Source organism: Aedes albopictus, chromosome 3 (assembly GCF_035046485.1).
Source record: "Aedes albopictus strain Foshan chromosome 3, AalbF5, whole genome shotgun sequence".
Lineage (NCBI taxonomy): Eukaryota > Metazoa > Arthropoda > Insecta > Diptera > Culicidae > Aedes > Aedes albopictus.
Genome location: NC_085138.1, coordinates 267,381,723 through 267,394,196, shown reverse-complemented (window position 1 = coordinate 267,394,196; position 12,474 = coordinate 267,381,723). Strand labels below are relative to the sequence as shown.

The following is a 12,474-nucleotide window of genomic DNA, read 5'->3' as shown; positions in this document are numbered from 1 at the left end:
ATGTGATGTCATGGTGATTAGACCGATAGCCATGTAACTTTGGCGCGCGAGCGTGAAGCTTTTTACGTCAACCTGCCCGGCCACACACCAATGGAAATGGCTGAAGGCGGTGTACCTGGGCAAGGTCCCCCTAAAATTTGGAAGTACTTACGTTGAAAATAGTCAACTACACAGAAAAAAATATGTAATTAAAATTCTGCGAGAAATCATGCACATAAAGGGAATGCTAGAGTTAGTGCATATTTACATGAGATATCATGTAAAATTACGTTACATTCGTGTAACGTAAATGAAATTTACACGATAGTAATGTAATTTTACATTATATATCATGTAAAAGTGCACTAACTCTAGCATTCCCTTTATGTGCATGATTTCTCGCTGAAATTTAATTACATATTTTTTTCTGTGTATAACCACCAGATTTTAAATAAACCATACGTTCCGGCCAATAAGTTTGAGGGCGTCTTTTTGCAGGGACTTTGCCACCAATTGGCAGCAGCCCGAGTCCGAGATATCGATTTTCACCAAGCACAGCGCACAGCCAGGTTACTACCAACCAACCAACCAACAGAATCCGGATCGGTCGAACCGCATTCGATGTTGCATGGCCCTGGTGGTGGAGTCGCGGTGATGTCTCCACCAATAAGAGGCTGGTGACACAATTTCCGAGATTTTGCGGTTAGCCGCGAACGACCACTCGATACGATGCGATGGCTGGCCGGGGCCGGTTATAGGGTCGCGGCCGTTGCTGCCAAACCGCGTTGTGGAAACAATGAAATTCGTGGAAACAGGTTCGATTGGAACTCGGGCTGCCGGCTGAAGCTAATTTCTGGCATAGTGAATTTAGAAATTGGATTGGTCACAACAGTGTGGATGAACTAATATGATTAAAGCGTACACCTACGGAGGGTTTGCGGTCGGATGGAGATGGCGAGTCGGAGAATGGTCGTATCGGGTTGGAATGGATTTCAATTGGTGTTTCACCTGTCATTGTGATTCCCGTTAACAGAAGTGTGGAGAAAATAGCCGGGCCGTGCAATGAAAGCATCGATAATGATATAACAGTGATCAGGTACTTAATTGCATGTTATTTGAATCGAGAGTGGCAAATTTGGTGGACAGTTGCTAAATATTTTATTGTTACGATCGCGGCAATTCAGTATGGTTGATAGACCATGACTTTACCGGAAGGTGGAGAAAGTGAAAGCAGTTTCAGGTAAGATGTGGGAAAAAACAACGATTGAGAAATCCAACATAACGCAACAGAAATTGGTTTTGTTTTCTGATCAATCCAAAAATTAAAGGAAATTTCTAAGGAAAGCGATTTGTTTATGGATACGTCACTGAAGATGGCCGAAGACGCGACTGCTCGAGGGTTAAGGACGGTTGATCGCCGTCCGAGTACCAGTGAAGGACATAAAGTTAAATTGGCCACGATCTGATAGATGGACGGCACTTTTCCGACATTATCGAGCTATCGTAGCCTAATATTGGATTTGACCACTACCTGATGATGGTCAAACAGTACCCAAAACACTCTGTCATCAACAACATACGGTACCGGCATTCATCACTGCACTAAGGGGATTCAGGTGGCCAAAAATCGAAAATTGACTTTATTCAATTTGAGATTTACCTTCGGTAGTTGAAAGTAGACCACTTGGGCCAGTAAACCCTAGAATATTAGTTTGCCAATCCCTATACTTATCGAGATATTGGTAACAGAATGAGACCATTGCCGATTTTTAGTAAAACGAATGAAATGTTCAACTTTACATATCTTTGGCTTAAATGAAAAATGTCGTACTTTTAAAGTTGTTTCTAAAACTTTGCTTATAAACCTTTCAAATGATGTATCAGACGTAGAAATGTTAATTGTAAAACTATTAAATGATACCACATCAAAAAAATCAAATTTTCTCCATACAGACCGTTCCACACAAAGTTTCGCAAAGTTTCGCTTCGGGACTACTTCTATGTCTTTGTTTAGGATCTCTGGGAGACATTGAAATCAAATTTGGCTGCTGCTTGCTGCTATTCTGCAATTCCAATCAAGTTGTTGGCGATGATTGAGATATTGCTATGTAAAATCACCGTATTGGCCATTAAATACCACTGAGAAAACATTTGGTCGTCATGGTCGCTTTTCTCGGTAGATCAATCATAGTGCAGTCTAAATCTGGTCTTGGATCTCTTAACGTAGCGTGTTTTTACGAATTGGAATACATTTTGTAAAAGGAACAGAAATCTTTAAACGCCTAAAAGTATGCAATGCCCTTATACTTTCATGCTGTTTGAAACTGTCGTGTTAAAACAACCTGTTCAACATGTTTTTCATATTTTTCAGGCATAAGCCTTACGAATAGAAGCAAGACATTATGAAATTGACGCGAAAATATTTTTGGCCACCTGTTTGTATGGAGCCGCCCCACAGTGCACTGGAGCAACCGGATGCCACTATTGCATAAATACGCGCAGAGTCTCCATTCTCGAAGCAGCGTTGTCGGACGCGAGTGTGCTTAATGTGGCCCCTCTGGGTTCTAGAAGGATCCTGGAGTACAATCAAAGCAGCCATCAACAACGCATCAAAGAACACCATCGAGTAGGTACGTGGAACAGAGTTAACGGAACGGTTGTGGTTCGACGAGGAGATCAGAGCAGCTTTGGTGAAGGGTAGAAATACTGCAGTATGGAACCCGACAGAATGTGGAGCGATACAGACTGCAGATGCTGAAGCGTTTCCAGTCAACGAAAAATTCTACCAAACTGTTCAAATGCGGTTAATATGACGCTGTCGTCAGATGCTACATAGCGTTTGTAATGGTTGCTGATGAACTGGGTGCCATTGTCAAGCAATTCTTTCAAAAAAGGATTCTGGATTCAGGATGCGTGCCGTTGTAAAATGTACAACACTACCAAAAAACCTTGCACGTTGCATACAGCGAGAGCGCGGTGTAGTTTCAGGATCAAGCAGGCGCACGTCCTCAAAGGGTAGTATATTTACAGTGGTTTCTTCAGAAAATCTTTCTGCAATTCCGTATTTCTACAGAAATCCACCAGATATTTCGAGAATGATCCGTCTTTTTGTTACTACAGAATATATATTGAGTTTCAAAAAATATAAAAACATTAAACTAAAATTAAGAAAAAACTTCAGAGAATACAAACATGGCTGTCACAATGGCCGACTTGGTTCCTGCTCACGTTTTCAAGAGCACCAATATTGAAAATTCGTAAACAAATGCTCTCGATTTGGAAAAGCTGCCTCTTCTTGCTAGTGAGAAAAGCCAAGATAAACGAGTGCGGCTTGGTTTTGTGCTTCGATTGTCAGATTTGTGCCTCTAAAGTTTGTTGGCAAAATTGGAATGGGACCTTAAAGTCGTCGAGAAAATTTCTCAACAAATCCGATGAGGTTGAAAATTTTACCTAATTGTTTGGGTAATTTTTGATCAAATACATTAATTATTTATCATCCCCACCCTCTTGACGAGTCAACGAGCAAAATGACAAAAGAAGAAAATAAGATTACGTCCATGCTTGGCTAAGCGACAAAAAATTCTATCGCTAAGACAATGAGCAAACTCAACAGTTTTATATTATTCAAAACATCTTCGTGATTAGGGAAAGTGTACAAAAATATAAAAATGTGTATTTTGATCATTATTTTGTCGGTAGAAATTTTTTTCGCCAAGCCAATTGTGGACGTAAAATAAGGTTTAGAGGTGTACATTTATTATCCATTTCGAGTAAAGCACGATTTCGCTTTTCTCAAGGTAAATTTTTTTTGACCGTGTTATAATCAGAAATACAGTTATGTTCACAAAAATAGTAGTGAAAGCCAATTTCTACACAAAACGGCAAAATTTGACATGTTGTAACTTTGTTCTCTTAACCTTCCGTAACTCGCGCGGTTGGCTACCACCGCCAGCGCCACGCTAACGCTGAGTGCATAAAGCGAGATTTTTTCAATGTGTTGTACAAAATACAACAGCGTGATGGTAAACGTTTTGAAGCAAGTGGAAAAAGTTAAACACTAGGGTCTTGAACCAGGCCCCCCTGCCCAACCTTTTTTGGGCCCTTGATGCTTCAATTTTTAACCAATTGTTTTGATTTTTGGGACACGGTGAGATACGTGAAAAGTAAATTGTTCAAGTGAATTTGTTTTAAATTGACTGACTTATAGCAGCAAGTGTCCATAATAGGCCCTTCTGCCCAAATGGTCCCATACCCAAAAACAAGCACCATACAGCTACCAATCACTTGTCACTGGGGTTGCCTTTACTCCACTCTATTCCAACTCCAATTCCAAAGAAACTGTCAGTACACCAACACGGCTTGTCGGATGTAAACATTATTGTCAAAACATAATTTAAGTGGGGTAACAGCTACTACACAAATTCTTTACGTTTACAGCTATCCATCTCTGTGCTGTGAAATTATTTGGGTTGATTTTAATGCACTTTAATTCAATGGTGGAAGATTTACCGGAAGATGTGCAACGCGATTAAGAGTCCCGGCGAATACAACAGCTGCTTTTATACAGTACGTTTTGTAATGTTGCCAAATACACAAAACAGCAGCGCTTCGTAGCTGTTTAAAGAACACTCTTTCAGCTAGAAGCTGTGACTAAGAACCTGATGCTTAATTATTCAATTTTAAAAGCACGCGTTTGTACATTCTATTTTTCACGAAATTATCTCAATTTTGTTCGGTCAATTTTATCCTAACATGGTCATATGAGTTAATAAATTGAAGTATAACAATTTTGCAAAGCATAGCGAAAGAACTAGTTAAAGCTAAATTACCTAATGAAAGTTGCCCATGCAAATATCTTTAATTTATCTAAACAATATCTAGAGTTTTAGACCTATAAACATCGTATTGCACTAAAAATAGGGTAAAATTACCTGTATTTGTATTATCAGCAAGCTGCCCATAAAAATACTTTCATTTTAACGAAAAAAACATTGAATTTATCTCAACGAAATCCAGAGATAAAGGCATATAGATATCTATTCTCCTCTACAAATAGGGTACAACTATCTTTAATAGCAGGCTGGAAACGAATATCCTACCAACAGACTGCCCCTGGAAATACCTTCATTTGAACGAAAAAAAAATGAATTTATTGCAGCGGAATCCAGAGTTATAGTCATATGAATATCAACATTGCACTAAAACTAGGGTAAAATCACCTTTTTTGACCAACACTACAAGAAAAAATCGCGGGCTGTGAATGAGTATCCTATCAACGATCTGCCCATGAAAATACCTTCATTTTAGCGAAAAAAAGATTGAATTTATCTCAACTAAATCCTGAGTTTGGAGTTATGGATATCTACTTTGCACTAAAAATAGGGTTAAAATACCTTTATTTGACCAATACTTCAAGAAATAATCGCGGGCTGTATTGAATAACCTATCGACGAACTGCCCATGAAAAGACCTTCATTTTATCGAAAAAAGATTAAATTTTTCTCGACGGAATCCAGAGTTATAGACGAATGCATATCTACATTACACTAAAAATAGGGTAAAATCACCTTTATTTGACCAAAACTGCAAGAAATAATCGCGTGCTGTGAACGAATAGCCTACCATCAAATTGCCCATGAAAAAATCTTCATTTTAACGAAAAAAGATTGACGATATTCCAGCGGCGTCCAGAGAAATTCAATTTTACGACATTTTCTTTCTCCACTGTGCACTGTTGCAAATTGACTCAAATAGTTACGGTAGAAGATTGGAAAGTTTTCAATTTGGTCAGGATTTGCCTATGTAGTGTTATGGTCCACAATTTGTGTTTGTCTTCTTGTTTGATTTTTTGGTATGGTTCCGTTCAATATGTATTTCTCCTCGTTAAGTCAGTTGTCGTATGTTTGTTTTCTCATCAATTGTTGTTTCATCGAATCAATCGAACCCCGTATGTTAAAATATAGTCAATCCTGGGTCAAATTGTTTTCTTAATTTCGCTAATCGTTTTCTACTTTTCTTTGTTCATCTCTTGTACCCTTAAACTATCATCGGTCCAAACCCCACAGAAACATGTAACTGAACTTCTGATATTTTTCTGTAGGTGTCATAATACCATCTAAGAGATAAACAAAAATACGCTAAGTTGTTCAGTTGATTGCAATAAAATTTTAAAATAATAAAGATTGTCTATTATGTATTCATCCCACTACGAATATGTACTAGGAAAAATATTCAAATTCGTTCAATTGTCCTATCGGGCCTACCTAGATAAACCATGTCATTTTCTCAAGTGTAGCCTAGAAATGTCAACTTAGTCATACACAAGCAACGTTGTTCAGTTAATAAAAGAAGTCAGTTTTTGTCCAAAATGTCACGTCGAACACATTGACGTCAACAATGCGTTTAAGTGTTCGCACGCTAGCTTCGAATCTATCAGCACAATTAAGTGCTGCAAATCTCCTTCCCACTATTAGTTCTTCGGTCGATTTTAATTGCTTTATTTAAAGAAAATATGACCAACTAACATTGTAAAAATTCGAAAAAGCGACTAGGGTATTGGTTCCCTTATTAAGCATGTGGCTCCCATTTTCATCCTACGAAAAACAAAGGATTGAAACGTTGTTTGTTTTGTTTCATATTTTTGTATTTTTTGTTAGATGTGAGCACGCATGAAAACAAAAAGAACGGAATCAATCGGTGCCGTAATCGCTTGTTCTCGAATAGGATGAATATGGGAGCGTGAGATTACTGATGGCACACATACCCTATGACATCAATAAATTACTAATCAAAATCAACCGAGAAACGTGGGAAATAGGGCCCAAACAACATTTTGAAGTCAGCTGGCTGTAAAAGGTTCCAAAACCTGTCACAAATCCTATAATGCTTTGATTAGGATTTGTGACGATCATCAAAACCTTCTCAAATCCAACGGACTTGAAACTATTGCTTGGGAATAGACTCTAATGAGCCCCGGCGGTTCCTCCGTGTTTATCTAGCATGTCTGATGCATATAATCAGCCATACTCCATCTGCAGCAGCCGATTCGTGATGGGCCGTTGGAGGTGCATTAAAGTGTTAAAAAGGTGATATGTTTCACTAAAGAACACTACATTACAATAATCAAAATGAAACTCCTTCAATTAAATACCGTCAACCCCTGCGAACTTGGCCAGGGAAAAATTACGCGCCTGGATATTACAGATTTATTTGCTGTGTACTGGTGAAATTCTTGAAGGATTTACTTTATAAATTTCAGAGGTATTTCTTGGAGATTTTATGAATAAACTCTTGGAAGAATTCCTGAAGATACTTCTGGAGGAATTGTTCGCAAAATTCAGTATGAAATTCTCAAAGAGATTAGTACACAAAAATGTCATAGGTAGTTCCTGAAGAAACTTTTGTGGTTATCCAGCAGAAACAAAAAAGATAGTTCTTAAGAGAATCGCTAAAGGAGTTTCTGATTTTTTTTGAAGAGTAGAATATCTAACATAATTCAAGTAGATTCTGCGGTTATTCATAGAATAATTTCATGAATAATTCTTTGAAAAATGCCAAGGATTAAATTCTTAAGTAATTATAAGTCTAGTCTAGTCTAGTCTAGTCTACACATACACAGCCTTCAGCGGCACAAAAAAGATCCACCATATAGGTATGTATGTAGTGATTACAGTTTCTAATGAAAACTACATGCAAAAATGATAAAACATACCTTTCAATGAATGCACTACATCCATTTTACATTGTATTAGTAATCTGTGTCGAAAACTATTTGGTTTTTGAGGAATAAAGTGTTTTCTGATAAGATTGTGAAAATTGCTTAAAAATTGGGTATGACAGAAGAAAAAATCCGATTAGCAATTTATTCTGAAACTTCAAATTTTTTCCAGTTTGGATCGACTAATGCAAAGAAATGCACATGTTGTTAAGATTGTTAAGGATTATTTGATAACTCAAAACACACTCACATTTCTGTTTCGAATAAAGGGCAGTAGCCTTTCTTGTGGGCTTCCGTTTGCACTTTATTCGGATAAGCGACTGGTAGTGACACTCCTTGGCGTTTTGCAGATCTCCTTTAAACCAACAAGAGGTATTCGGTGACTGTGACTTCTTGTCCGTCCGACTTGAAGCACTTGGTTGGCGAGAAATATCTTGAACTTTGAGCTAAGGATCCGTCCATAAATAACGTAGCATCTTAGGGGGGAGGAGGAAGTGCCTGAGAGTGTGACGAACCATGTATTAGGTATGGGAAAATATGCTACAAGAGAGGAAGGGGTGTCAAAAATCAGCCAAAAAAAATTTTTTTTTCAATCTATTTATTTAAGAGGCTCATGCGGAGCCGAGCTACAGTTTTATACATAATAATAATAATAATAAAAATAATAATGATAAAAAATTACAATGAATCTATAAAAAAATCGATTTTGTCAATCGTTGTATTCATTGATTTCGCTATTCTCTCTTTGTCCTCTGCTATCAGTAGGCGCCACTCATTTTCATCTTCTATCCAGTAATACGACGCGACTCTGCACCTAACCTTACTAGAGAGAAACAGGAACAATTCCGCTTTCGCTTGACTGTGATCTGTTGGCTTTCTCTTTGTGGGATGGCTTGGCAGCAGAATCCGATGGTCGCTGCTTCGTGTCCGGCAGCAGTGTAGCTTCCATTCCCTTTTGTTTGCTACGGTCGGATTCAACAGCAGCCATTCCAACGGTGTCTTGTTTTCCTTCTGAGTTGTTCTCGGGTGTGCTATCCTCAAGGTCATCCAATAATGGCGTTTGTTGCTTATTTGCCGCAGATTGTCGACTACGAACGATCGGACAAGCCTTCTTTGTTGGATATCGCACAGTGAACAACACAACAGCGGACGGAAAACGAACGGCGGACGGATTTCACGGACCGGGACGAAAACAAAACACCGGTGTAGGGTAGGTAATCAAAAGTTGAACCAAATTGCGGCTTTCCGAAGTAACGCAAATTTTGAGTGATTTTTTCTCCCACATGGAAATAATTTACAACGGCAAAATCTTATGTACATGAAAGCCACGGGTATAAGCTTTCTGTTAAGTGGTAAAAAGTTTGGATTTTCACCGAATTTCAGTGAAAAATTCGATTATTCGTCAACAATGATTTTAATCTTAATTTGAACCATCTTAATCATAATTTGAACCAATTTTAATCTTAATTTGAACTACTGGCGGCAGCAGCTCGAGCATCTCCCACAACAGCTAATTTCGTGCTGAACAATAGAAAAACACATGGATCTGCTAATTCCCATAACTATTTTTCATTAGGCAGTGAAATTTCAACTCAGAATGCTCTAAACTCTTCAGACACTTGGAAACTAAATTTGGAATTTTTCATACTCTCAAGTGTAAACAAAACAACCACTAGCGCAGTCTGCTGGTCAACACTAGAAGCTCACCCCCGTTTAGTAGTTCAAATTTAGATTACAAATGGTTCAACTTAAGATAACATTCTCCAAGTAAGAATTACTTAAATTTAATAATTTTATGACAAATAATGCGGAATATTATTTGGTTGGTCGATTCTACGATAAATAAGCTTTCATTTGACTTGTTCACATATTACGTGTGATACAATACATGAGCTGTACGAGTGCACCGAAAATGTGCTTTCTTTGGGGGGGAAATAGGTGAAATCACAGTGATTTTTTCAATTGCCTGTCTTCCATGACAAAAACGCTTTTTTCAATGCTTTTAAAGTCCATGTTATCAGGTTATACTACGGAAAGCTGTTTAACATCTTTTTCGGGACAATATTTGCCTAAAAAGCATGTCGTTTTAATGAATTTCGAAATGGTTCAAATTAAGATTACAATTTGACTAGTTCAAAGTTTGATTTCTTACCCTACTTTCTAACAGTACTCGAACGAATGATTTATTCACAATATTTACAATAACAATAACAACATTCGACAACACACACTCACGGTGTGTCTACATCACATAAAGGTCGTCTCGATATGAGGGTTGTCTGATTGCACATTTCATACACTCTCAACATTCTTGAGATGGGTATCAGATTTACACGCAAAACACCGCAACTTTATCCCGTCGTAATGAATCGTGCCCTTGTGATTACGAAAATAAAGAACTTTCGGAATCTCTTTTTCCACCTCCATGTGCAGGCCTCGGATTCCGTTAAACATATCAAGTTGATATTCTGCCGGAAATCGTTCACGAACAATTCGCTTAACTTTTCCAAACTTTGTCATCACTGAACACAAGTCGGTATCAGGTATTTCCGGAGGCAAATCAAAGATCCGTACATAGCGGGTGTTTCCAGCTATGGATAATTGAATCATAACCTTTTTTCCATTGTTGTAAACGAATGGTAGCAACTCTTCATTGTTCTCCAAGGTGAATTTCATCGCTTTCTCGTTTTTAAAACGGATGAAAACTGCCTTTTCGTCGGATACTTTGTAAGCTGTATCCATCAAACGCTGATCGTTTTTCAACGATTTAATAAACCGGACCATATCAACCTGAGTTGGTTGAGCGGCATCGTCAGGAAATTGGCAGGCCAGTGTATGTCGTACTACATCTTCACTAGACATTTTTAATGTCTATATATAAACACCGTGCACAACGAATAAAAGTACCGAACGCGAGCAATTGAGCGAACGTGTCTGTTCACATCGAGCGGTGATCGTACACTGAGCCAAAAAATTCTCACTTTTTGATTTTCTTATGGAGTGTTTTCTTGAGTGAAAGGCGGCTTGCAGTAATGACAACCATAACAATGTTTTTAAATTTACCATGGCAAAACATGATCATCGACCCACCAATGCTTCTTCTGTGCGTTTTGTTTCTTCTCACATCAACCGGTTCGATAGCTGAGTGGTAGCGTGCGAGCCTGGTGATGTCAAGGTTCTTGGTTCGAGTCCGACTGCCAACAGAAACTTTTTTTAAATGAAAATCGATTCCATGGTAAAATTGAAAACATAATTATGTTGAATTGAAACGAAAATCAGTCTGCACAAATTTAGTGGCGTTGTGTATTTAAATTGACCCTCAGAATAGTAATTTTCACCGCAAGCCGCCGTTCAGTGTACTAACGACAGTGTTCAGTCCGCAAGGCGCACTGAATGATGAAATTACGACACCGATGTCCATTGTACTCCCACTTCCCTGTCGTATGTCCGCTGTGCCCCACTTTCCCCCGAACGACTGTGAGTGCACGCCGTGGAACGTTCGAGATGACCAACCCGGCTGGCAAGCGAGTGAAAGCGTACGACGACGACCGCGACGACGAGAGAGCGTGTGTACCGAGAGAGATCTCACGATGAGTGTGAGTGACCCTACCGTCGAACCGCGACAACGTATTGAGAGAGAGAGCGACCGCGCGCGGCATGCGTGGCCCAAACTATCATCGAACCGTCATCGCCGTCATCACCAAGCGATGCGCCTAGAAAGTTCCACGTGCTTCTAGAGCGCATCGGGGCTAGTATAAATATGAGTGCATTGCACAGTTTCAAGAACAGTTTTATTCGAACCGGCTAACGTTCGACAAGTGGGGAATAAATATATTTAGTTATTCAGAAGCAATTCTTCCTGGCTTTACTTCTCCCTTTCCCTTCCCTTGGGATTGAGGTAATAGGGCTCTGACCAGAGTTCTATCCGCCGTTGGAGTAGAGGTGCTGGCAGTCGAGGCTGTTCCAGTCCACCACCATCCAAGTAAGGTCACGGGGACTTTGCAGCCTGCGGGCATCTCTGGGAAGGAGTTCCCTACCGCTCCTGCTCCCAACTGGCTCCGTCTCTGCGGGGACGCGAGCATATCCACTTAAGGAGTTGAGGTGCTGACAGCCGACCGAGGCTGTTCCAGTCCACCAGTTTCGAGGTGAAGTCACAAGAACTTCACAGCCTGCGGGCATCCCTGGGAAGGAGCTCCCTACCGCTCCTGCTCCCACCTGGCTCCGTCTCTGCGGGGACGCGAGCACATCCGGTGAGGCCAAACCGGCCAATAGCCAGCCACATCCCATAACCCAATACAGTCCACTGCGGTAAGTAACACAACAGACAGTATATCAGGAAACCTTGTTTGATGACAGTAAAGGGTCTGTCCATTAACTACGCAAGGATATTTTAGCGATATTTTGACACTAACAGCTCCTCTCCCCTTGTAAGATTTTTTATATGAGAACTCATAAAATTGTCTATGGCGCGTAAGATTTTTCAATACACCTCCCCCCTCCTATGAACTCTTTCGTAATTAATTGACAGTCCCAAAGCTGTGGGTTGTTCAAATCTTGTATAGTGAAGCCTTGAGGTCAAACGGAATTTCAACTTTAAAATGAATTAAATCTGCTTAAAAATTTGTTACTTATCCAGAATGAATAACGATCTGATTTGAAAAAAAAAAAAACAAGTTGATACTTGAGGTCATGTCGAAGGGTCCACTTCCGCGTGACTGGGGTTGCGAATTTGATGTATAAATTTTACAGCTTTCCTCTTCAATGCTATTGAGTTGATG

At 39.4% G+C, this 12,474-nt stretch overlaps 1 protein-coding gene across 1 annotated transcript; it reads right to left on the bottom strand.

Moving 5' to 3' along the window:
- Positions 1–8,331: 8,331 nt before the first annotated feature.
- LOC134291096 (uncharacterized) lies at positions 8,332–10,662 on the bottom strand. The gene is made up of 2 exons (XM_062858391.1): positions 10,004–10,662; positions 8,332–8,804 (listed from the first exon to the last, which is right to left on the bottom strand). The coding sequence occupies exons 1-2, from the start codon at positions 10,556–10,558 to the stop codon at positions 8,520–8,522; spliced, it is 840 nt and encodes a 279-aa protein (XP_062714375.1). The 5' UTR covers positions 10,559–10,662; the 3' UTR covers positions 8,332–8,519.
- Positions 10,663–12,474: the final 1,812 nt, after the last annotated feature.

Bases quoted from the DNA above. Each gene is read 5' to 3' on its own strand.
- LOC134291096 (XM_062858391.1), bottom strand. From the start codon at position 10,558: ATGTCTAGTGAAGATGTAGTACGACATACACTGGCCTGCCAATTTCCT. The intron at 8,805-10,003 runs GTTGAGAGTGTA...CCAACAAAGAAG, and splicing joins CTGATACCCATCTCAAGAAT to GCTTGTCCGATCGTTCGTAG.